Source organism: Cynoglossus semilaevis, chromosome 18 (assembly GCF_000523025.1).
Source record: "Cynoglossus semilaevis isolate Cse_v1.0 chromosome 18, Cse_v1.0, whole genome shotgun sequence".
Lineage (NCBI taxonomy): Eukaryota > Metazoa > Chordata > Actinopteri > Pleuronectiformes > Cynoglossidae > Cynoglossus > Cynoglossus semilaevis.
Genome location: NC_024324.1, coordinates 13,320,087 through 13,344,334, shown reverse-complemented (window position 1 = coordinate 13,344,334; position 24,248 = coordinate 13,320,087). Strand labels below are relative to the sequence as shown.

The following is a 24,248-nucleotide window of genomic DNA, read 5'->3' as shown; positions in this document are numbered from 1 at the left end:
CTCAGTGACACTCAAATAGAGTTCAATAAAACGTGTCTTACAAGAGAAGCTTGTGCCGCGGTGGAGAAACTGACATCGACTCGGACGTGGACGTCCTGAGGATATTAGATTCTGACCCGCTAACTTCGTTAGCTTGATATTTTCATTGCTCTGTTTCTTTGCAGGGTCTCAGAGAGGCCGTGCTGCAGCTCGTTGTCAAGGTATGTCTGCTCACACACACACACACAAATGATATCAGTTGAGTGTGTAAACACATATTAATTCCTTGAAGCCGGTGTTGACTGATGATTATCCAGAGTTTATTGTACGTTTTATTGTTGTACCTCCTGTAGTTTTATTGAATGCTGTCCATTTTAGTTGGTGTCGGATGAAAATGAAGGAGTCTGGTCGGACTGACTCAGCCGTGGACTTTCATCCACTGTAATTTTATTAAGACTTAAATCTGATCTTGTCTCCAGATAATTTGGTCATCTGCTGAGTAGAAAGATGGAACATTCTTAGAACTGTGTTGTTACGTTGTGGACCAGCCCTGAATGAGAGGAGAGGAGCTGGGACATTTTGCTGCATGCTGTGTCTCTCAGGGTCTCTCTCAGGACCATGGACAGTGCCCATAGATCATGACCCTCACTTACTTGGTCAGTCAGTCAGTTGGTGGCAGGTTATTTTAAATGAGGTTTGGTTAACTGGGTATTTTATTACTCTGGTCTTACAGTCAGTTAGCAAAGATTCTCTGGTTTAAATCTTCGTCACATTTCGAGCCATAAAACAGCAAATTTGTGGATGATTCCAATTCTAAATAAGTGTGCACAAAAACAAGTCATCAACCTGTGCTTCACCTGCAGGGGGGGCACATTCAGGAGTGTCTCACACACACACACACACACAAACACACACTCACGTGCTTAGGATTGAAGGATTAACCGGCTGCAGTTGCCTACGTGCCTGACGGGGCTGTGCAGGTGTGGTGTTTACGATGTTTACATCTACAGTAGGACCGGTAAATAGGTTAGCACCTTGGATGTTCTCTTCCTTTCTCTCCGAGCAAATCCAGTGCAGTCCAGACTGGTTCTAAAACCAGGTCATCTTGGACCATCCACAGGAGGTTGGGTTTACAGTCGGCCACCGCGGCTTTACACCTCAGTAGGAGGTTGGGTTTACAGTCGGCCACCGTGGCTTTACACCTCCCACAGTTAGAGTCGGACTCTTCAGATTCAGATTTGAATTCAAATGTAAACATTATGACATATAAATATAAACAAAGATTTTTACTCTGCAAGTTTCATTGACACGTTTTTTCATGTGTTAAACCTAATCTTCAATTTGAAGAAGTCAAATTCATCACATGCTTTTAAAGACGGAGCAGGGTTTTCGATCTGAACCAGCAACCGTGCTGGCGGATGAGGAGTTACTATTAGCTCAATAAATGTTAGCTCAAATATATGTTAACTCTGCCAACATAAACATTTAAGAATGCACACACCCGTGGCCCTCTGTCTGACATTGGCTGATCCAATTTAGGGATCACAGAATTAGCTTGTTTGTCCGGCCTGCAAGGCACCATGGGAGGTCAGGAGCTTAGCTCCGCTGGTGAGCAGCGCTGCTATAAAACCAGTGTCGGGATAAACAACTCCAGAGGCTCACCAACACTTGGGTCGTAGCTCAGAGACACAGTGGGATTACAGTTGTCTCCAAGTACGGACGTGTTGGATTCCGAGGCTAAGATGGTGCTGGAGGATTCTGACGTGGAAATGATTGTGGCTGAGATTGAAGTCAGCGTGAGTAAAAACCTGGACTTGTACCTGGATCTGGTTGATAGTGTTTCTGTTGTGGAGTTGCTGCAGTAGATGATTGTATTGACATTACTGAAGTACAGAATGTCAAAGTGGATAGTAGTAGTACACAGTACCATTATACAGCAGGGATTGAAAACTTTTTCCCCATGTTTGAAAAAATCCTTTATTTAGTTAGTTAGTATTTCAGTGTTAGTCTTCTAATGCTCTTAAGTTTTGTTTTTAACACCAGGGGTGATAAAACACCAGTTAGTAACAATTTTATTGCCAAGCTTTTGGACTGACTTATTCATTTTGAATGTAGCAGCTTTTTGTTGTTTTTCAGATAAAAAAAAAGAAATGAAGTAAAATGGAAAAAATCAACTCTAGTAGTTTTTTAAGAACATAATTAAAAAAGTACAAATATTTTTGTAATATTCTTATAATATATAATGTATTAAAAACATTCAATGTATTTGAATAATGACAAAACAATTCGGTATTTTTGTCTTGACTGAAGAAAAGAAATCAGAAACCCCTTCAAATTTTTTTGATAATTTAATTTAACGTGTTTGTGTAACGCCCTGGATCTCCTATAGTTGCATAAATAATGTTGAAAGACTAATATTATATATATATATATATATATATATAATATTTTTTTATCCCGTCAAACTATTGACTTCAAATACAATTGTCTCTACAGTGTTTGTTACTGTAAGGGGAGATTAAATGTCTCTGTCCTGTTCGTCTGCAGGAACACGATGTTGAGACTCCTTATGGAAGAATCCACTGCACAATGAAGGGCGTTCCCAAGGGAGAGCGGCCCGTCATCCTCACCTTCCATGATGTTGGACTGAACTGTAAGTCCGTATTATTCCCTTCAGTGTCGGTGTCAGATGAGACCTAACAGTGGATCATCAGACCTGCAGCGTCACTGTCTCCTGGTGTCCATCAGACAGACCAACTGTTCTCTGTTCCTCCTTTCTCAGACAAAACCTGCTGGGACACGCTCTTCAACCATGAAGACATGTCGGAGATCATGCAGCACTTTGCCGTGTGTCACGTTGACGCCCCCGGGCAGCATGAGGGCGCTAATACCTTTTCCACCGGGTGAGCCACACACACAAAGTGTCGGAGACCTTTGACTCCACAGGCAGATGTACTTGAGACAACCTCATTTTGCAAGAGTCCCGCGGGGACAAGCGCTTATCGGCCGCAGCCTAATCCTGTCTTTGATGCTGGGACTTTGCCTCGTGTTGTTAACCTCGATTTGAAACAGATACTGACACAAAGACTGGGGTTAACGGGACGATAAGCCGTGATAAGATAATGTCTGCGGCGTACTGGTTAACCTGGGGCGTTTGTTTTCGTCGCCCACAGATATGAATACCCTTCTATGGACCAACTGGCCGAGACACTCCCATTGGTGCTGAAGCATTTTGGGTAAATTGAGCTTCAGTTTCATCACGCCGTCTCCTCCTACTCATCTGTGGGATGTTTCTAATGTGTTTTCTAACAGTATCCCTGTACCTTCATGTCCACCAGGCTGAAGACTGTGATTGGAATGGGCATCGGAGCTGGAGCTTACGTTCTGACCAGATTTGCTGTAAGTTCTGCACCTGAGTCCTCAAAATCTGATTTAACAATTAGGAGTTTTAATCAACCCGGGATTAGCAGAACTAATGTGTTTCTGCCTTTTGCTGATTCGGGCAACAGTAACGCAGCTTATTGTTCGACCCTGCTGGGCCGTAAAAGTCCCAGGAATGTCCCATGATCGGCCAAACACGAACACTGGGCTTAGCAGGAGTCACAGTTACAGAGAGGGATTAGACCACTCCACACCACCCTGCATTAAGATGTTATTATAAAACACACATTCCAAACACAGCACAGTCTGAACTGAGACCTTGAACTACATCAGAACATCTTCAGCCACAGGAAGCCCACGCTCAGATCCAAACCAATACATTCTTATTCTGTGTTTCAGCTGGACTACAGCAACCTGGTGGAGGGTCTCCTGCTGATCAACATCAACCCATGTGCTGAAGGATGGATGGACTGGGCCGCACACAAGGTGATTCAAACAGATGTTCATGCTAACATCTCCGACTGGCTACGGGATATTTATTAAATAATGAAACTAAATATTTTGTTGTTGTTTTTTTTCTTTAATATCTGACCACAGATCAGTGGCTGGACCCACGCCATGCCTGACACCATCATCACCCACCTCTTCGGAAAGGTAAAAACTTGAACGTACTGCTGTTTCTATTACTACGTAAGGACGGCCTTCACCAATACAAACATGGCCAAAAGATAGCAGCATTTTCAGTGACATACATCAAGCTTAACTGAACTTGATTACCACAGGAGGAGATCCACCACAACCAGGACCTGATTGCGACCTATCGCCACCACATCAGCAACGACATGAACCAGTTCAACCTGCATCTCTTTGCCAAGGCTTATGAAAGGTACCAAAGACGACCCAGAATTCAGAACATGAAGTAATAATCAAACAAATTATGATACTACGATTCTGTCTGTTCACGCAGTCGAAGAGATCTGGAAATCGAGAGGCCATGCCCTGGCTACAGTGTCAGAACTCTCAAGTGAGTAAAAACTGAGCAACAACATCATTTGCGTGTATTTGTTTGATTCTCACTGTTTCTACTCTCTGACCTACTTTGAACGTGTCATTTGTCTCATCTGTTCCTCAGGTGTCCTTCTCTGCTGGTGGTTGGCGACAACTCCCCCGCTGTGGAGGCCGTGGTGAGTTAGGACACAGTCACTGACCTGCACACAGCCATTAATGATTATTCATCTCCACGCTTAACCTCAGCCAACCCCTAATAAATGTGTTTTCCGTTCATGTCCCTTTGAGACCAAGAGAGGTTTAACACTTCATTCAGCAAAGTTAGGAGAAATAGATCGAGATTTATTAATCATTTATCAGATATGAGCAGCCGTTGTCCCTGTGGAGCAGTGTTTCCCAACCCCACAGCACACCACCAAACAAAAATCTCACAAAAAGTATATGTAATGAAATATAATAATCTTCTAGTTTAAATTTACTAAAAATGTACTCCTGTTTAGTTGAAAACAATGCCGATATACTGGCAGGAATTGAAAAGACACTCTTTTAGTTTTAATAACCATCTGCTGCCACCTAGCGGAAGAGGATTGAATTGCTCTTCCTGTCACACATTCACGAACAAAGAAAAATTATTTGCAATAAATAAATAATAGTTTTGGGACCAATTAAGTGACAGTGGATAATTTTCATCTAATGATCTCTCGCGGCACAACACACAGCCGTAGAGGAACTATTTCACAGTACAGCCAGGATTTGTGCACAACAGAACGGTGACTAAATAGACCGACTTCACACTGAGGCGTTTCAGTGGCACAATGACAAACGACAAACCAAACAAGCTGAAAAAGTCTTGCAAAATTTGTTTTGCAATTGTTTTTACATACATTTTTGTCTACCCTCAGGTTGAGTGCAACACCAAACTGGACCCCACAAAGACCACGCTGCTGAAGGTAAACCATCCTCATTTGGCTCCTCTCCACCTGCAGCTCCAGCCTGATATCCTGACCCAGATTATAACAGGCTTCATGGAACAACACTGGCCGATAAGATTCCATCGGCTCAGCGTTTACACGGTGACATATTAACCAGAGTAGTGACGGCTGAATGTCTCTTTAGAGGCGACGTGTATATGCATGTCACCTCCGAGAACTCATTCTGGTGCGGCTGACCTCCATGTGCAGCCCTGCGCGTACAACTAAATGGCTGCTAGGCCTGAGCTTTTCTTATTTATTGGGATTAATTGTTCGGGGTAAAGAGGGACACTGACTGCTGATAGTGGCGGGGGGGGGGGGGGGGGGGGGGGGGGGGGGGGGGGTCAGGTGCAGAGTGTTAATGGTGTGTGTCCACTGCTGTGTGAACCTTGAAGCAACAACGTGCTAAATGCCAAATGTTTTTGTTTCCCCCTCTGCTCTTTCTCCAGATGTCTGATTGCGGTGGCATGCCCCAGGTTGACCAGGTGTGTACATAAAAAAAAAACAGCTTCACAATGCACCATTAACGTCGTAGCACACGCAGACTGGACGAGGGTTGCATAATCAGATGGCACTTAAGTAGGCTTCAGCCTAAGAGCATTAGCAAGTAGCAGACGTGGCCCACGATGGTCAGGTTGTAATCCTCCCGTTTACACCTGCGCACCTGTTCATACCAGCTGTCATGGTCACACCTCAGAGCAGCCAATAAGATGAGAGACGGACACTGTCAATTTTTATGTAAACAAGAGCAGTTAAAGTTAATGTCACGTGAACTCATCGTCTCTTTGTTTGTGTTTTTCTGCTGTGCAGCCTGCAAAACTGACAGAAGCTTTCAAGTACTTCATTCAAGGGATGGGATACAGTAAGTACTTTGAGTTACTTTGCAGGACAGCCGTTACATATACTACAGGAGTTTTATCTAAGGCTCAAGTACTGCTCTTCATTTAGGGCTTCTGTATTGCAAGTATGGAATTTAACCAGAAAATAGCTACACACTAGCCAAAGGATTACAGTAAAGACGGACAATTGTTGAGGTAGAAATAAATAACACACTGAGAATGTTCTTAAAGATAAGCCACTGTTGAAAAGAAAATGTTGGTAGCATATATTAATAATAATTCAGCAGCAAAATAAGCTTCAAGTTAGCTTTTTTTCTTTAGAAAGAGCTACAAGACAGTTGAGTTTTATTATTATTTTTATTATTATTTGAGTTTTGACAAAATAATTATGTAAAAAGTCGCCTTCATTAAGTAGTGTCTCTCCTCTTTAGTGCCAGCTGCCAGCATGACCCGCTTGGCCCGCTCCCGCACCGCCTCTGGCTCCTCCTACGACGGCAACCGCTCCCGCTCCCACACCACCGAGGGCAGCCGCAGCCGCAGCCACACGGCCGGTCACTCTCAGACAGAAAGCTCCGCAGCCGGCACGGCCAACAGCAGCGCTGATAAAGCTGTCCCCAAATCCACTGAAGTGTCCTGCTAAAGTGAGCCCTCACTCTCTGGACACCCACACCTCTTAACATTCCTTCAGTTTGTGCTGCGCTGCCTCTAACACACACACACATTTCAACACACACACACACACACACAACAACATTTACGTGGAGAGAGGGACACTAAGATTTGTCAAAACGCACAAAAGTACACTCACCTGCAGGGTATTCTGCACAGCTGAGCAAAAACAAACACGTCTTGACTAAGAGGTCAAGGGTCAGCGAGAGGTTTTGGTCATCGTGAGGAACACTAACCCACCTGGAGAGTAGATACTGCAAAAAATACTTGATCAGATGAGTGTGTAATTAGAGGCAACGCAGCATTTTGGGAACGCTGAAGCAGAAAATGTCAGAGAAAGCTGTGGCTGCATTTGTTGGTGTACTGCTCATAATCTCTCATACATATTAAAACTGTTTTCATTTCTGAATGTCTTCATTTAGTTTTTACTTTTTTTTATCATATCGACGCAGCTTTCTCAAATATATCTTGACTGTAAATGACTGTTTCCTGTTCCCACTGTGATTGTTTGATCGTTTGTTCCACGTGGCTGGGGTCGGTACGCAGGAGCAGCGGTTCAGATAGACAAAAGGGAGGCATCTGGGAAAATTGAACACAAATCAACATTTTCTCCTATTAATATTCACCATCCCAGCATTTTTATTACACTCTTCACTTCACCTCTGCTGTCAATCAAAATTCAAATTCAGAAACGTCTCCATCGCACGCTTTATTATTGGAATGTGACCGGAGACAACAAAGTTTGTTTGTTTCTTTGTTTGTTTTTTAACAATGATTTCTATGCAATCAATCACAATGGAACCAAGATGTGCCAAGGAATTGTTCACTGTTGTAGATGAGATGCTCCCATATGGTTGTGGATTTTGGGTGAGTGAAGTGAGCGCTCCACATGCTAACATGCGGATAACCATATAACTTACCTGACACCTGCTCCTCCTGTGTTTCTCTTGCACTGCAGCGGCGTTTCTGCTTGTTAGAATACATACATATAATTACACAGCTTTGTAAAGAGGCAATGCACAAACAATATAAGGCTGTAGAAAAAGCATTAAGCAACTTAACAGTTTGTATTTATTAAAAAAATGACAATAAAAAAACTTATAACAGATAATCCTTGTTGTGTTTTTTTGATCGATTTTTATCGATCAAATTATCGATTATCGATTTTAATGGGATTTTATCTTTCTATCTTTGTGTTTAGTATAACAGAAAATTCCATCATTATTATTGCAATTAATTGTAATACTTTCTGTATTTTTTACACATTTCTCTTGTAAGTTCACTCACACTTTTTTTCGGGTGTTGAATAATAAACAACTTCAACTTGAAATACACATACATTGACCTAAATCTTCCACTGAGGGGCGCTGTCTTTTAACTTGACAGGGCCAAGGTGCATTCACTTCCTGTTAGCAGTCAGAAATAATTGCAGCTGGCAGAGCATCGTTGCTTGTATAAAAAGCATGTGTTGGACAGGACTTCCTGCCCTGACCAGGACTGAGGACGGTGGGACAGTCTCTCAGAGGCAGCTCTGAGTAACTGCACGGTGTGGAAAAAGAACCAAACTGTCAAAAAAATTGGCTAGAATGTTCAAGAACCACCTACAGGCCATGGTTCAAGTCTGCCATGAACTGGCACAGTGAAGTCAGTTTGGCATTGGCACTGTGAACCACAGAAGAAGTCCCTGCTCCAAAAATCTTTGAAATGTGCAGCTGCCTGAGTAGCCAGGCCAGATGGTCAGATGTGTGCTCAGATTGGACAAAGATTCACATTTTGGGCCATGGCATCCATTTATTTTATTTTGATTTTTTTGGAAGAGTCAGGATGAGGCTTTCAAACCTTAGAATCAAATGTGAGAACACTGCCGAGACTGTCAAACATGGCGGTGACAGGATCAGACTTTTTTTTGCCTCCAGTGGTTATGAAATGGATACAACAGACCAACTTTAAACTTTCTGGAAAGGCCCATTTTTTGCCAAGTTTTTGTCAACCCTATAAACATTTGAGACGAGGTCTTTTCCAAACACCAGCCAATCAAACGAGCTGGACCAATCCTGCCAAGAGGACCATGACAGAAAGAAGTCAACAGATACCAAAGCATCTGGTCCAGGTACAACTTTCTGATATGTTTAAGAAAATCTTTCTATATATATATACATATATATACATATATATACATATATATATACATATATATACATATATATAAATGACCTTGTGTGTGACAGATAGATAAAATTCAAAGATCTGCTTTTGATAATAGTTATGTCCTTAAAAGTGACCCCATTAAAAACCCAAATTATATTATATTTATGTCTATAATTAATCAACTGTATGAGTTTACTTTATTGAACTGTTTGTTGTTGCACAGCACTTGTCATGATATATTGAGCATGTGTGGTTTGACACTGTGTTCACTGACCTTAGAGAATGCTTCCCTCATAACAACAATATCAAACCTAGCTACTGGGTTACCTCATGGACACAGCATCTACAGTAACACCTGTAATGTTGGATGCTACATTAATAAATTAAGCATTTATTTCTCAGTCACTTAATGTTTTCATTTGCAAAGCACATCATGCTTTATAGGTCCATTTTAGAGGTATATATACTTTTATACAAAAATGACTTTCATATGTACAATTTTTACAAGTAGCAAAAAGAATTAAGAAAACCTTTTGTACAAAATCTTAAGGTTTAGAAAAAAACAAAATACTTCAGAGTAACAAAAGTCAAAACTGAGCCAAGAGGCTCCGCTCAGGGAGGAGACCTGAGCGACAGGTCACAGATTTAGTTCATGACTTCTGGGTAACCATAGTAATTTTCCAGCTCAGCAAAGATGTCATTAGGGTTTTTGCAGCTGAGGTTACAGAAACAGGCCTGGACCCACATCATCTTCCAGGTGAACCCCGTCCCGTTCGGACACTCAAACTCCACGTCGATGGTTTTGGACTTGTAGGGGATGCAGCAGCGCTCGTCGGTGCACACGCCGCAGTATTTGGGTCTGAAAAACTTTTTGCTGGTGCAGCCTGATATGGTGATGTTTGAAGGCTGATCCTCTCTGTAGATGTTCAGGCATTTTTTCCCAGGCTGCAGAAAAAAAGTCATTTAGTTTGGAGCAGACAGTGACACTGACTGTGTTTGGTGTAAACCAGAGATTATACCTTGATGTGTTTGGTGATATCGACCTCACACGGCCGCAGGTTGCAGAGGCGGGATTCTTTGACCATCTCACACTGATCGTTGGCGTTAGATATCCTCAGGGACAGGCCGCGGCCGCAGGTCTTAGAGCAGGGGCTCCAGGAGGAAGTCTGGGCGATGCAGTTCTTATGCATCGCCCAGCTCCCGCTCTCAGTGGGGTACACTGCAATTAGCACATTCAGGGTTTAATAGGTTTATATAAGGAAACTGAACGCCTTTCTGAAATGTTCTGTCACCACTAGAGGTGCTTAGAGCAGTGTTTCCCAACCTCACAGCACACCACCAAACAAAAGTCTCACAAAAGTATAATGAAATATCATAATCTTCTAATTTAAATGTACTCCTGTTTAGTTGAACACAACACTGATATACTGGCAGGGATTGAAGAAAGACACTCACAAAGATGGTCTTCAACAGCTCTGATTATGATTTGGCATGTCTAATGATCTCTCACGGCACACTAGTGGGCCACGACACAGGGGTTGGGAATCACTGCTTTAGAGACTACTGAGTTCTACTCAGATGTTATTTGTTCTGAACTCAGTCTTGATTCATCGGCCTGATTACAGACTGCGATCACTTCTATCCATGAATGTAACAGTGCGTCCTACCCTCGACAGCATGACGCAGCGCCGTCTTGCGCCCTCTCTTGGGCTCGTCACAGATCCATTGCTCACAGCACTGTCCCTGGACTTTGATCCGGCGTGGGGACTGGCACCACACCCGGGGGGGCTGGGACTCTGAGCACAGCGCCACACAGCCGATGGCACCGTTCACACACACGCACTGGTATTTACAGCTGGGTTTGAAGCTCTGCCCGTTGCGGTAGATCACGCCATCGTGCTCGCAGCCTGATCCGACCATATCTGGTGTGACACAGAGGAGCAGCGAGCAGTCAAACACTGTTTGTAGTTAAAGGGGAAAAAACCTGGGCAAAGGTCAAACCAGGGAGAGCTAAAGTGATGTCTCAGCATTTTTATGGGCCAGGAATACAGCACACATAAAACCGTTACAATGTTTGAAACAAAGCAGTAAAAACAACATTAGAAAAACCAGATGAATTTATTTCCGCTTTTGTGCAAAGTTTATGGTCACAAATATTATGTTAAGAATATGAATTTAAATATGATTTTTATGGTCCTTCATGCTAAGCTAACGTTAACTCGTGTATACGATCCTGCGCTAGGTTCCTGTGTTTTCTTTTGGTCCTGTACTGCCGCTGGAGCCTTAGTTTAAGAAACAAAAAGTATAGTTTTGAAACATAATGCTGCTCGTATCCAAAAGTGTTTGGAGAATAGGTAACACAAATGATTTATACTATTTTCTCTAGTTGCTAAGCAAAAATATGATATTGCTAAAATTCTACAAACTCTTTGGATGGATATGTCAGTTTCAGCCGAGGGACACTTACATGCACACACTCCTTTTTCGTACCTAGGCTTGTCCGAGGTGTAGTCACAGTACAGTCCTTTGTGGTAGTCGCACGTGTCTGCCTCGTTGCACTCCTCTCCCACCTGTCGAGCACAGGTTTTACAGCAGTCACAGCCGTCCGTTATGAGGCTGACGCCCGGCGGACAGGCGGGGGAGACTGCGGGACACTGGCAGGGCCATTTGCAGTACTGTGTCCGGGTGTACGGCTCTGTGGTTGTGGAGGAGACGGCCGTGGCAGGCGGCATGATGGTGGAATTCTGGGAGAAGGCCTGATGGGAAAAACAGTGGGAAAATGAGCTGTTATGAGCCGTGGTTTTGTCTGCAGTGATGCTGCCCTCTGCCTGCACTCTCCTTTTTACTTTTTCTGTTAAAAAATGACTAAATAGACCCCATAGGTGGCAGTATTGTAAATACAAACATGCTGTGTAAACATGTTGGAGAATGAGTCTTTTTTCATCTGCCTCTCCCCCTGCTGGTGTTACTCTCTGCAGCCTCCAGCGACTGGGTGGCCGCGCTGTGCAACGAATCAAGGCGTCGATAAAAATCTATTAAAACATCATGTAAATGTAATCTGATTACATTTGTGAGAACGTGCTTGTGCTCAGCATCATATCCAGAGGCTAGCGCTGTGCTAACTGTTAGAAAATCCCGACAGGGTTCCTCCCTGCCTCACAGTATGTTGTGGTTTCTGGAAACCACTCGCCAAGATCAGAGTTACATGATTTGTAGTCTTTTTTTTTGTAAAGCAGATGTTCCCAGTGATATGGGCCACAGGGGAAAGTTAACAGCCCAGACTTGGAAACTGGTTTTGGACAGTGACTGAACGTGTCTCCACTAGAGGGAAATGGTGTTTTTTTTCTCTTAAAAAAAAAAGAAATCATTCTAGACTCTAGACTGCACTAAGGTTGAAGAACTGACTCTGAATAAGAATAAACCAAACTCAGTGTTAACTCTTTATGTTACAATTTAGTCTAGTGTGTGACAGCATATTTCATGATGCTCTTGTTTATAACAGTACAGGGCTCTACTATTGCAGGTGGATGAATTAGATTTAATCAGAGCAGTGAAACAAGACAACTCTGTCAGTTTGTCAGCGTCGTCAGCTGTCATTATAATAATAATAATTGTTAAATGGTTTATGTTATAATGTTATAGAATCACTGAAAGAATTGAACCTCACAATGTCCAAGAACACAACTTCACTGAGGTTTCACACAGTAAACGGAGGAAGGCTGAGCTTTTAGGCTGTTACTGATTTAAACCACAGGGTGGCACCGGAGCACAAGTTAAAGGCTTGATTTTCTAAGGTGACAAAAGATGAACTCTCACATGCAACACTGGCAGCTTTCACCGTGGAACAATTATTATTAATTCTAAGTATGCCTAATGATAAAAATGATAAAACCTGACGTAATAAACTCTGCACTGCAGACAGAAAACCACGTGAATCAGAGGATACGTCTGGACTGGATTAAGGGTTAAAGTAATTTTAGAAACGAAACTAGAACTGAACTAAAAGTTTTTTGTTTTTTTAAGATAAAGACATTTTTATGCAGAATAGTTTAAAATAGGACGTGAAAAAAGACAGATGAAAAGTACTGACATGGAATTAACTTCAAATCTTTCTCGTTTGAAGTGACTTGTAGGTCACAACGATGGAATATTTTAACAATCATCTTATCAGATTTGATCATTATCTGCAGATTCCTAAATAAACATGTCAACTGTCCTCCATCCCACCTGTTGAATCCCGCCTGCTGTCAGAATCCACAGCAGCAGCCAACTCATCACTGTTCTGGAACTGGAACAAATGCATTAGATCCAGAATTAGTTCCGTTTTAAACGCACGGCTCTGCGTCGGTCCAACATGTCGGAGCTGTGGCTCTCATCTCTGCTCCTCCTGGACCTGACAGTCTGTTAAAGAGGGTCCATGAGAGTGACGTCAGGGCTGAGAGCTTGAGTCTCTGCTCTCCGTCTGCTCCACTCTCACCCGATCCTCCTCCTCCTTCTTCTCCTCCTCCTCCTCCTCCTACTCTCCTTCTAGGAGAACTGGCAGATTCTGTGGGTAAGGCGTGTCTCTGGACTCCAGACAACCTCCACAAAAACCCCACTGATGTTTCACTTGACAGCAGCTCAACCTTCTCCATCATCTTCATGACCCTCACCAGAGAGAGAGAGAGAGAGAGAGAGAGAGAGACATCTGACCTGGATTAAACAAAAACTCTCTTTACATGCTGGTGAATACATAAATACAGGTTGTGTGTTCTATTCCAAGCCCATGGTCAGTGCCTGGTCCCCAGATGTCCGCTGTAAATCAGTGATGTCATCACCGAGAGTCGGCCACTTGGCCTTATTGTTTTTATTGTCCTTGAAATCGAACCGTTTCTTTTTCAAATGACGCAGGCGCGTGGAGAACTGAACACGGGCCGCTGCAGCATCAGAATGCGACACACATGCAGAGCAGAGCAGAGCAGAGCAGAGCAGAGGATGAGAAGTGAGCACTGTGTCATCATGTGGCCCAAACGTGACCTCCCTATTATTTACAGACAACCCTCTAATCCCTGTCAGCCTCCGAGCTGATCTGAGCAGCTCTTCTTCTTCTTCTTCTCAGGTTTCTCCTCATCTCAGCGTTCCCGTCCCTTTCCCTCTCTGTCTCAGACTTCAGGCCGTCACCACCGTCAGTGGAATGTTCACTCCAGACACAGATAGAATTGACCGTAGAATTGTTGACATGGTCATTTCCAGCCTGTTCTCGTGCATATGAATGATTATTACACAGTATATTTTAGAACAAATCTGAAAATGAGGTTTGTTGACATTTTGTTGAGTGACAAAGTGTTGTCCTGTGTTAAATGCACTGCTCAGCAGTGAAACTTTAAACAGAAGTCGAGCTTTAAGAACTGGAACAGTGGAGAAAACCTGGACACAGTAGTAAACACATACAAAGACGTTGATTTAATTTGATTCAGTATTAATATTGCTTTGTTGTGGCTTCACCGTCTCATTTTCCTCACGCCAGGACACATTGTTGCATTCTTCCACGTCCTCACTTCCTGTTCATTTGACCTTGTCAAAGGCCCAGACGTGTGTGTGTATTAAACCTGTGTTTTCTTGTTTTCTCCACATTGTTGTTAGGCAGTTTTTCTGTCCCAGAACGGTTCTACTATTAGACGCCAGCAGAAAGAGCTGCATGTGTGGTTTAACTGTGGGTGGGTTAGTTTGGTTTGTTTTCTCCACGCTCTTGTTAAAATTCACTTACCGCACAGTAAAGACAAATCAAAATATAGAAAACCTTTGAGGACAAGAGACAATGACGTGGTTTCTCCAATCATATGGACACTGGGACGTTAGTGTTTGTCTCTAGACATTTCTTTGTGATGGGATTGTCACCCCTCAAGGTGTGCCTTGCCTTTTACATGTCGTCAGCTGGCATAGGCTCCAGCACAGGCATGGGCAAACTACGGCCCGCGGCCCGGGTGCTTCTGACCTGCAGTGCCTGCATATCCCCAATTGATGGCGTAGAAAAGGCTAAAAGCATTTTAGCCTTTATGCATGACTTTTACATGTCATCTGTCTGTCATTCGACCGCTTCATCTATCTGCTCCTGCCTCAGCCCCACTGTCAAATTGAAGGACTCACTGTGGCCCGAGTGTCAAAAAGTTTCCCACGCCTGCTCTGCATGCTAAATGTGCTGAAGGAAGGAAGGAAATGATTAGTAAAATCTAATCTAGAATAAAAAAAAGTGACAAAAAAGTTCTGTCATTAATTTGTGTATAATAAAAAAAATTAACTGAAATAGACAACGATCTGGTTTCTCTTGGCTGCTTTCTCCCAGAAATGTCCTAAATTTGTCTCATTCACATATTTTCCCCCACGTTTTCATTCACCGCTGAAAGATCAGAGACAGAACGTCAACCACAGCTGGTACCATTCAGACTCACTGTGTGTGTGTGTGTGTGTGTGTGTGTCCTCCATTTTCTGCTCTGACACAATAGCTGTACTTAGTGTTAACTGCGTGGACATGGAGTGTGTATCATTAGGTGACATCGATCAAAGCGCCTCAGCAGCGTGACTCGTCTCTGGTCTCCAAGCGTCTGTTGTGGTGGAGCCTTTGACACAAAACAGTTCTTCACTCAGTGAATGTGGACACGCTGTGTCTGACAAATGTGTTGTTACTTCTGTTCATGAGGAGAGAAAAAAACACATCATTAATCTTAAAATCACAGGTGAATGTGTTGACATATAATACAGTGTCACTTCCTGTCCCACGGGTGTCGAACTGTGCTCTGGGTATAAGAGAAACCAGTCAGGCATGACCAGGATCAAACTGAAAATCCTTTCATTAAAGCCACATCAGAGGACAGAAAAGCCTTTGAGTCGAACCACATATCCTTTGAGAAAACCTTTGAGCTTCAAAGTCAAGTAAAGTGACTAACCCTCCGTCCTTAGGAGAATGAGTTTATTACACCTCCAGGCGACCAAGAAACTGCTGAGGTGATCTGTGAAAACAAGCTTCCCGTCCACTACGCCTCCAGTGTGGGAACAGTTTGCTGGTGTTTGCTGGTGTTTGCTGGTGTTTGTAGGTCTGTAAACAGCAGGGTGTTTTCTCTCCACAGCTTAAAATAGCAGTGAAATTCTGTCTGCATGCAAGAAATGCACAAACTGTAATTACAGCAGCGTGGATCCATAATGACAGTGCTGCCATTAATACACGTGGAGCCTATTAGAGTGTATTTCATGACAGTAACTCATGAATACACCACTATCATGTTAGATAAATGGGATTATAACTGGGACAGAGACCGACGTCCACCTGTGCCTCAGTCTGGATGTGTTATTTTGTCAGTGTGTATTGTATTGGTTTATATGTTGGAATATATAGATTATATAACAATACACTTGCTACTACATCTACTACTACTACTACTACTACTACTACTACTACTACTACTACTACTAGTACCAAAGACAAGTCAAATGTTTGACTTTTGGGGTTATGTAACCAAGTATTTAAAATGCTGTAGAACACACGTGTACTGTTTGGTTATATGTCAATTACCCTCGTGGTCTTTGTAGCCCTGGTACAATAAGAAGTACTATTCTATTCAACCTTTAAGATAGATATTTTACTATTTATTTACAAATGCTAACATTTAGTCATCTGTAATTAGCACGGCGTGGTGAAGCTGTTGTTGTCAACAGTGATGATGTCACACTGTTGATAATAAAATAAAATACGTTGTCTGCAGTGTTGTGGTGGAGCAGGTGGAAGCTGTGTGGCTGTGAAAATGAGGTTTTTTCCAAAATGATTTCATACACTGTTGTTTTTGGGTTAAATGACATTTTCTTTGTAAATGTAGGGAGAGAGAGAGAGAGAGAGAGAGAGAGAGAGATAGGTTGAGGGAGAGAGCTAGCTTGTAAGGCTGGTCTCAGACCAGTCCAGTAATTACAGTCTTTATATAGCTGTGGTCTTGGTGTGGGACAGGCAGACTGACAAACACATCTGCTGGATCCACACATTCAGACTGACATGAACTCGGTGCCGTTGCTCTGTTCCAACTGTAAACATTTATTAGCTGTTTGTCGTTCACCTCGAGGTCAGAAATGGACGGAACGCAACGCGTTTCTTTAAGTAGAGAAAGAAAAGCCTGTGGAGTCACATCTTTACTGAACTGTTTAGATTCCAGAGTGTGTGAATGTTCCACAGAAACGGTCAAATAAGCAGCTTCAACAGAGTACATATTTATTACTGTTTGTATATAAATTAACATTCCACTCGTTGTGCTGTCAGTTGTCAAATGGAAAGTCCAAACAGCCTTAGCACAAGTCCTGGCTCTGCCAAAGACAACTGTTATTCCAGTCTGCGCTCCGGCTCCGACTGCACGACATGTCGGAGCTGGATCTTTGTCCAAAGTGTAGAAGCCTAGTACTTTACAGGCTTTGGTTGAAGTATTTTACACCACAGGTTTTGTCGTCTACCTACTGGTAGTGAACAAGTGTCACAACAGTCTGTATCTTTAGACTCAGTTAAGGCAGAGGCTGAAAACAACGTTTAAAAAAATTACAGTCGTACTTTATGAAATATATATTTATGTATTTTCATTTGTCTCCACACATTGAAGACATGACATATATCTGCTCCACCTTGTCATTTGTCTCTCTGTCAACACCTGCTCTCCTGAGTCTGATTAAGCCCCGCCCACGTTAATCTCTCTGCCGCTCCATTCCTCATGCTCCGTCGACCACATTTACTCCATGTTTTGTTGTACTGTGTCGTTACAGCGCAGTGGAGGCAAGGTGGTTCAAGGTGGTTCAAGGTGGTTCAAGGTGGTTCAAGGTGGTTCAAGGTGGTTCAACAAGGTGGTGGTGGTTCAAGGTGGTTCAAGGTGGTTCAAGGTGGTTCAAGGTGGTTCAAGGTGGTTCAAGGTGTATCAAGGTGTATCAAGGTGGTTCAAGGTGGTTTGACATGATGAGCAGAAATGGAGAATAAATGTCGGAGATGGTGATGAGACACCAAGGATTAAAAAAAGACCATGTCGATCAAACGTAGATGTAGTCGAGGAAGATCTGCAGATGGGTGATGTCACAGTCAAGGACTGAGAGAATATTCTGGAATAGAGGCGGAAGTAGGAAAAACATAATCCAAGTTCACTGACTGAAAGTTTCTTAAGGCTGAATGTGCAGCTCATGGACTTTCATATCTATATTTGTTTTTTTTACTGCACCAACTGTTTGACAAGGGATGAGCAGAAGTGATAAATGATTTACCCTGAGATTAAAACATTTTTCAGCCCGGTGCGAAGCTTCATGCAATTGAACTTTAAACATCTGTGTAGATGTTGATTTACGGCCTGCTAATGTAAGCTCAAATTCCCTGCTGCATGTCAACCTTATCGTGGGAGATCCAGGCTCAGACACGTCTGCTGATGTCTTCCATGTGGAGATTCCGCTCCGTGACTCTATCGCCTCACGCTGGAGTGTATAAAATAACTACAGGAGATGTTTGTCTGCAGTCTGTGGTCGTTGCACATCGTGAGTTGTTGAAATATTGCAAGAACGTGGTCTCGGTGACCTCTGACCTAATGTGCCTGCATCAGTCTGCGTCGCCTCACTTATTCCCTATAGGCAGGCAGGAGATGACATGTACAGACCAAAACTCTCTCTAAAGCCTGACATGAAAAGATTTTTCTTTCTTTTTTTTTTTTAACATACACATGGCTGAAGGCATTGACGTTTCAGCTCAGTAATTAAAACATCTTCTGTGACGGTGATGAATCACCTTTTCTGGACTATGCCTTCATCATAATGGTCAGATCTGGTTGTGGTGCTGGTGCTGGCGTTTGTTGATTGCAGGAGCCCAGCCCAGAGCAGGCCCTGAGAGTGTTTGTCCTGACCGACCTGCTGACCGGAGGACAAGCCTCTGGACATGAGACTTTTTTATAGAGATTTTGGATTTGCAGCCAAGAAGCCAGCACTCAGTGCTATCTGTCTCTTTAAGCAGCTGGTTATCCCAAACCCTCAGAGTCCTGCAGGTCTTCAGTTTACTGCCAGCTTCAGGTATTCTACACGTTGGATTCTGGGGAATCCACCTTGGATGGGGTCTGGGGTCACATGTTGGGAAAAATATCGTACAGTTGTCGTATGTCTGGCAGCACTTACAGATTAGCAAAGGTCTCCACAAAAACCCGTGGAGCTAAAGGGAAAGTAAAAGAGAAAAACAACATTTTCATGAGTCAGGGTCAAAGGTCATCTTATCATCTCCATCTATTGTTAAATACAAGAAGGACTCGTAGCCACGTGGGTGACTGGGTTTACTCACAGAGAGGTGAAGTGGTAAATGGACTGAGTACATTCTCAAAGGAAACGTTCCACAGCAAAAACTGCACTTTAAATATCTGCAGCCTGCAGGGAACAGCTGATGGTCACACAGATATGGCAAGGTTTCCTTTTTTTTTTTCAATCTGTTCTTATGAGCATTTTTTACGCAAGAGGACTGGAAATCTGAAAGGACTCATTCCAGAAAGCTCCGGAGTTTTTCCTCTGACCTTTCCAGCCCTGTAAACGGTGGTAATGTGAGAAAGTGTGAGCTGTAAATCTGAGGGGAAGAAACAAAGACTCTGAACATCTCCTCACTAGTGTCTGCACCAGCAATGAAATACAGTATGTCCCACAGGTAGAAGTGAGGCACCGGGTCAGAGAAGTCCTGTGACCTGAAGGCTGTTTTCAGGTGGAGCAGGGTTCACCGGGTGGAGAAACTTCACCTTAGTAGACTATATACAGACTTTGGATGAAATAATTTAATTCATGTGGCCTAAAATCCCACCACAACAGTGACCAAAACAAATCCACCCTGACCTAAATTGTGGTCCAAAATAGGGCTCCCACAATAACAACCACACTGCAAATGTGCCAGAAATGATACAGGTATTTTTGGAGTCACCTGGGCCACGTGGACCACCGTGACTTATTTTCATTTTGGGATAAAATCCAGCAGTTCTGCGTCACTGGAATGGCAGACGTGGTCCAAACTGAACAAGCTTTCTGGGATCTCTCAAGAAGGAACTTAGTTTGGCTCCTAAAATAAGTCTGCTACGTCCATTAAGACATAGAAGAATTTTCCCAAGTACTGAAACTGGTTCTAACAGTAGAAATGGATTTATTTGATCATCTGGGTTAAAGGATTTGTTTCAAAGCAAATTTAAATAAATGTAACATAAAAAAGAGTGAGACTTCCTGTCAGCTGTCAGTCTGCAGTCACTCCATCCACTGATTCTGAAGTATTGACTGTACTTCCTGACGTACAGTAGCTACCGTTGCTAGGGTCCCATACTGTGCTGGAACTCGTACGTCTTAAAGCTGTTGGCAATTATTTTTTACAGTTCCACTGTGAATTGTTTCGCAGTAAAGAAGTGGAGGAAGTGATCCGTCTGGATCGTCCACAGAAAATATTCTGAAATCCTGCCAGTGGAAAAGTATTCTTAGTGTCTTTCCTTATGTGACCCATGCTTGAATTCAGGTTTCCTGCAGGTGGCGTTGGACCTCGCTGCCAGACATACCAGAGTTGTGTTTGAGGTTTAAGTGTGTTACTACAAACACAGCATTGACTTATTGCGTTCCTGCGTACTTTAAATGTTTGCAGTGTGAAAACACACGTCCACATCACAGTCTTTATCGGCTCTGGCTCGGCGGCGGCGGCTCTGTGCGTGACATGCTTCATAAGCAGCAGTTAGCGTGTACTCGGAGGAGGAGTGATGTGCTGCGTGTACATCCACAGGTGCACGGCGAAAACATACATTGTGAAAATAGCTGTGTGCTCTGTAATTAGGAGGTAATAAATGATGCTGCTGCTGTGATAAGCAGTGAACTCCCATCTGTATGGCTGAAGGGAGTGACTGCAGACTCTCATTATGGGCTTGGCACAGTAACCAACAGTTACTGTGCCCCGGCTCTGAAGGCTGGCATTATCCCTGATGTGTGCATGTGAAGGTGGAGGGCGGAGCGGCGGCGGCGGCGGCGGCGGCGGCGGTGATTAAGTGGTCCTCCTGGGTTACACAGCTGTGACATTAGCAACACTTTCCCCTCACCTGACACCACCGCGCCGCAGGAACGCTCAGGCTAATGGCACACTTCAGATGTGCTTCAGAACCAGAAACTGTCAGTCGTCATGACGATAACAGAAGTTGGTTTGGTGTTAAGAGTTTCCTCTGTAAAAGTAAAAGTTCTATTCACTCGGCACCAGGTTTTACTGCTGCTGTTGTGGAAAACAGAATCCACCGGTGGTTTTAAACAAACACAGTGAGACCTTCCAAGTATAATAATGCTGAAGTTTTATCACTACTGCAGTGAGAGATCAATTCCTGCCAGTATATCCCTGTTGTCTTCAACTAAACAGGCCGGGATTTTAGTCAGGTCAGAGGTCATTTAAACTAGAAGATGATTATATTTCATTACATAGACTTTGTGTGAGACTTTTGTTTGGTTGTGTGTCTGGTTTTCCTGATGATATATATGTGCCGTGGCTCAGCAAAGATTGGGAAACACTGCCACTAGTGAACACTAGGAGAGTCATGAGTCAGAGGTCACATGGACGTCAGGGTGAGGACTACATGGAGAGGGGAAATTCCCCTACGTGCAGTGTCAGTGTGGGAGAACCTTCTGGATGCTCTTATCTGTTGAAGAATCGTTTCTGAGAATGTATGTGCGTATGTGTATGTATGTGTGTGTGTTATGTGGCCATGATGGAGTTCATGTCTTTCATAGCTCAGACTCGGGACTTTCCCACTGGTCTTGACTGCAGCTGCTGATGATAAGTAAGCAAAGCAGGTTCTGAGGATTTAGGAAATAATAGATGGAATATAAATGTAGTCAAATAAGAAGACTGTAAATAAAACCCCTCAGACTTCAATGTTGAAATACATTCACATCAGATTGAAGTGGACCTCAGTGTCAGTAAATGACTCTGACCTGGGCTCTGATCCTTCTCCAGGCATCAGGCTGAGGCGAACAGGAGGATCATTGTTGTGTAATTCGCACAATTCCAATTTCTGTGCCTCTGTTCTCTCTTTGGAGAGGTCGCTCTCAGCCAGTTGTTGCGATGTGGCGTCTCAAATTAACCTAACCCCAATCTACGTGCCTTTGTGTTGTGGGAGGAAGTGCAGTGGGAGGAAAAAAAAGCCAGACAAACACAGGAAAAACAGAAAATGCTTCTGCAGAACCTGGATTTGAACCAGCAGAGAAGGCTGTGGTTGGTGACAGCCCTCACCACTGTACCACCTGCCCACTGTTTGGAAACGACCACAGTGTAAACAGGTTTTCTCCAGCCGTCTGCTGTTGAACCAGGAGAGAGTGAAAACCAGTTAGTATTCCTTTTTTTTTTTTTTTATTCCCAGTGTTAATATTTTCATAATGGTAGTCTTACTGCCTGATAATCAAAGCCACATGTGGAAGTAGACACGTGTGATACAGCTGTGGGGGAGGCAGTGAGCCTAATATCAATGAGGTAATAATTCAAATAAAACCAGAAATGTTGGATCACAGCCTGGACGGTTTCCTGATCCACCTCAGCGTGGCTCAAACTCTGCCACGGCCCCGTACAGAGATCATATAGCAAGTAATTACAGGCTGAAAGTACGTACAGTAAATGAGTATTCCTGCAAAAGTCTGAGCAAAAATAGACACAAACGGAGCTTGGGTTAAAGAGAGAGAGAGTGTGTGTGTGAATGAGCAGCCATGACTATGTGATACACACACACACACACACACACACACATACTCCATTGACGGCCGCGGCCGCAGTTCTTCACGTACCAATGTCGTCACATGACCCTGTGGTGGTCGTTCTAATGGTGGTCAGTGATGTCATTCCTCAGAGTAATTCTTTCCTGTGCCATGAAATAGGCTCTCATTTATTCAGGCTGACTGGACCAAAGGAGTCTGGAGGGTCGTTGTTCCCTCTCTCTCTCCCTCTCCCCCCTCTCTCTCTCGCTCTCTCTCTGGTGGTCTGAAAATATGGTACAATTTCATTTGTAAAGTAATGGTGGTGGTCATGGTTAGGGTTGTCAACAGTCACATGTTCAGTTATGGGATTGATCATTTTAACACATTTAAACCCCCACAGAAAACGATGTTTGTTTGGACTAGCTTAGCACCATTAGCTCACATTATCATCTCAACTCCCCCTAATGTGTGTGGGAGACTTCAGTCTCAGCTCAGACCCCGGCAGTGAGTCAGGCCACGGCTGATGACTGTGAGAAACTGTGGAGGTTTTGATATGACTAAAATCTAACCAGGTCTGTGAAGCTAAAATTTAAGAATCGTTTACATGATTTTTCTTGACATTTTTCCATCATAAAACTGGTGTGAAATACGCCTGCTGTTATTTAAAATAATTTAATCTCAAAAACATCACCCAGACAGAGACAAACAGCCGAGCTGCTAAATTTCCTAGAATGCTTTTTCAGAGGAATCATTTTTGAAAGCTCTGAGGAATGTTCTGATGGTTCTAACGGAGAGAGCTGATGACTTGTGCACATGGTCTGGTGGAGGGGACGCTCCAGGTGCCTGAGTGTCCCACGTACAGTGACCGCTGTAAGGCTAACGATGACAGGCTAACAGCATGTGGATCAGGGCTTCTCTCTGTGACTGTCGTTGGCGTTCAGTGTTCCAAAGCTGCTGATGCGTTCACACACACCCCGGGACTGTTGGTCCTGTGGCTTGGACTGCAGCAGGGTCAGCTTTACTGCTGTATATATAGATACTGCTTATTACTGTGAGGAGAGAGAGAGAGAGAGCGACCACAGAAGTCCTAACTACCAGTGGAGCAACATGTGGAATGTGTATTGTTTCAAAGGAAAGAACGGAAGTGTTTCTTATAATAACTCCCACCTCTTCTCTTTTTCAGCCATATGAACAAGTCTGGGTTCACACAAAAAAACCCCAAAGAATATATAAATGATGGAGGACATTCCTGTCCTCCAGTGTGTTTGACATTTAGGACACAGGGTGTGGTGAGGAGAAGGTCTGCATCTGAGCCTGCTGCCCAGAGGAAGGAGCTAACACAAATCACTGTCCATCTTCAAAGGTGCAGTTCACAGCATGTAGACCAGAGTGTGTGTGTGTGTGTGTGTGTGTGTGTGTGTGTTATAACTGGGTACAAGGACATCAATCACAAGCAGGTATTAAAAAAAAAAAAAAACTCTTCAAGAGAGAAAAAAAAGAGCCGTTCCACCAGGATAACAGCTGCAAAACTGTTTTGGTGAAGACAGAT

General features: G+C 43.4%; 2 protein-coding genes and 1 long non-coding RNA gene across 3 annotated transcripts in view; 2 read left to right on the top strand and 1 right to left on the bottom strand.

The window, feature by feature from the left end:
• The window catches only part of ndrg1a (N-myc downstream regulated 1a), a 12,387-nt gene extending 4,432 nt beyond the window's left edge, over positions 1-7,955 (top strand). The window contains exons 3-16 of the mRNA XM_008331994.3: positions 165-200; positions 2,527-2,632; positions 2,762-2,882; positions 3,153-3,215; positions 3,318-3,378; positions 3,760-3,846; positions 3,958-4,014; positions 4,143-4,246; positions 4,328-4,384; positions 4,493-4,544; positions 5,271-5,318; positions 5,789-5,824; positions 6,150-6,201; positions 6,610-7,955. Coding sequence (XP_008330216.1) covers positions 165-200; positions 2,527-2,632; positions 2,762-2,882; positions 3,153-3,215; positions 3,318-3,378; positions 3,760-3,846; positions 3,958-4,014; positions 4,143-4,246; positions 4,328-4,384; positions 4,493-4,544; positions 5,271-5,318; positions 5,789-5,824; positions 6,150-6,201; positions 6,610-6,818 — 1,089 coding nt within the window. The 3' untranslated portion in view covers positions 6,819-7,955. The remainder of the gene's footprint in view (positions 1-164; positions 201-2,526; positions 2,633-2,761; positions 2,883-3,152; positions 3,216-3,317; positions 3,379-3,759; positions 3,847-3,957; positions 4,015-4,142; positions 4,247-4,327; positions 4,385-4,492; positions 4,545-5,270; positions 5,319-5,788; positions 5,825-6,149; positions 6,202-6,609) is intronic.
• Positions 207-2,140, top strand: LOC112488547 (uncharacterized). Its single transcript, XR_003052733.1, has 2 exons — positions 207-1,102; positions 1,148-2,140. It is a non-coding gene; the product is annotated as an uncharacterized LOC112488547 (long non-coding RNA).
• Positions 7,956-8,769: 814 nt separating the features above from the next.
• ccn4a (cellular communication network factor 4a) lies at positions 8,770-13,423 on the bottom strand. The gene is made up of 5 exons (XM_008331993.3): positions 13,223-13,423; positions 11,463-11,751; positions 10,663-10,917; positions 10,015-10,214; positions 8,770-9,940 (listed from the first exon to the last, which is right to left on the bottom strand). Exons 1-5 carry the CDS (start codon positions 13,268-13,270, stop codon positions 9,641-9,643), a joined length of 1,092 nt encoding a protein of 363 aa, XP_008330215.1. The 5' UTR covers positions 13,271-13,423; the 3' UTR covers positions 8,770-9,640.
• Between the last annotated feature and the right edge of the window lie 10,825 nt (positions 13,424-24,248).

Coding starts and splice junctions, on each gene's coding strand:
- ccn4a (XM_008331993.3), bottom strand. CDS start 13,270: ATGAGTTGGCTGCTGCTGTGGATTCTGACAGCAGGCGGGATTCAACAG. Junction 10,215..10,662: donor GCTGCGTCATGCTGTCGAGG/GTAGGACGCACT, acceptor TGCTAATTGCAG/TGTACCCCACTGAGAGCGGG. Junction 9,941..10,014: donor ATATCACCAAACACATCAAG/GTATAATCTCTG, acceptor TTTTTTCTGCAG/CCTGGGAAAAAATGCCTGAA.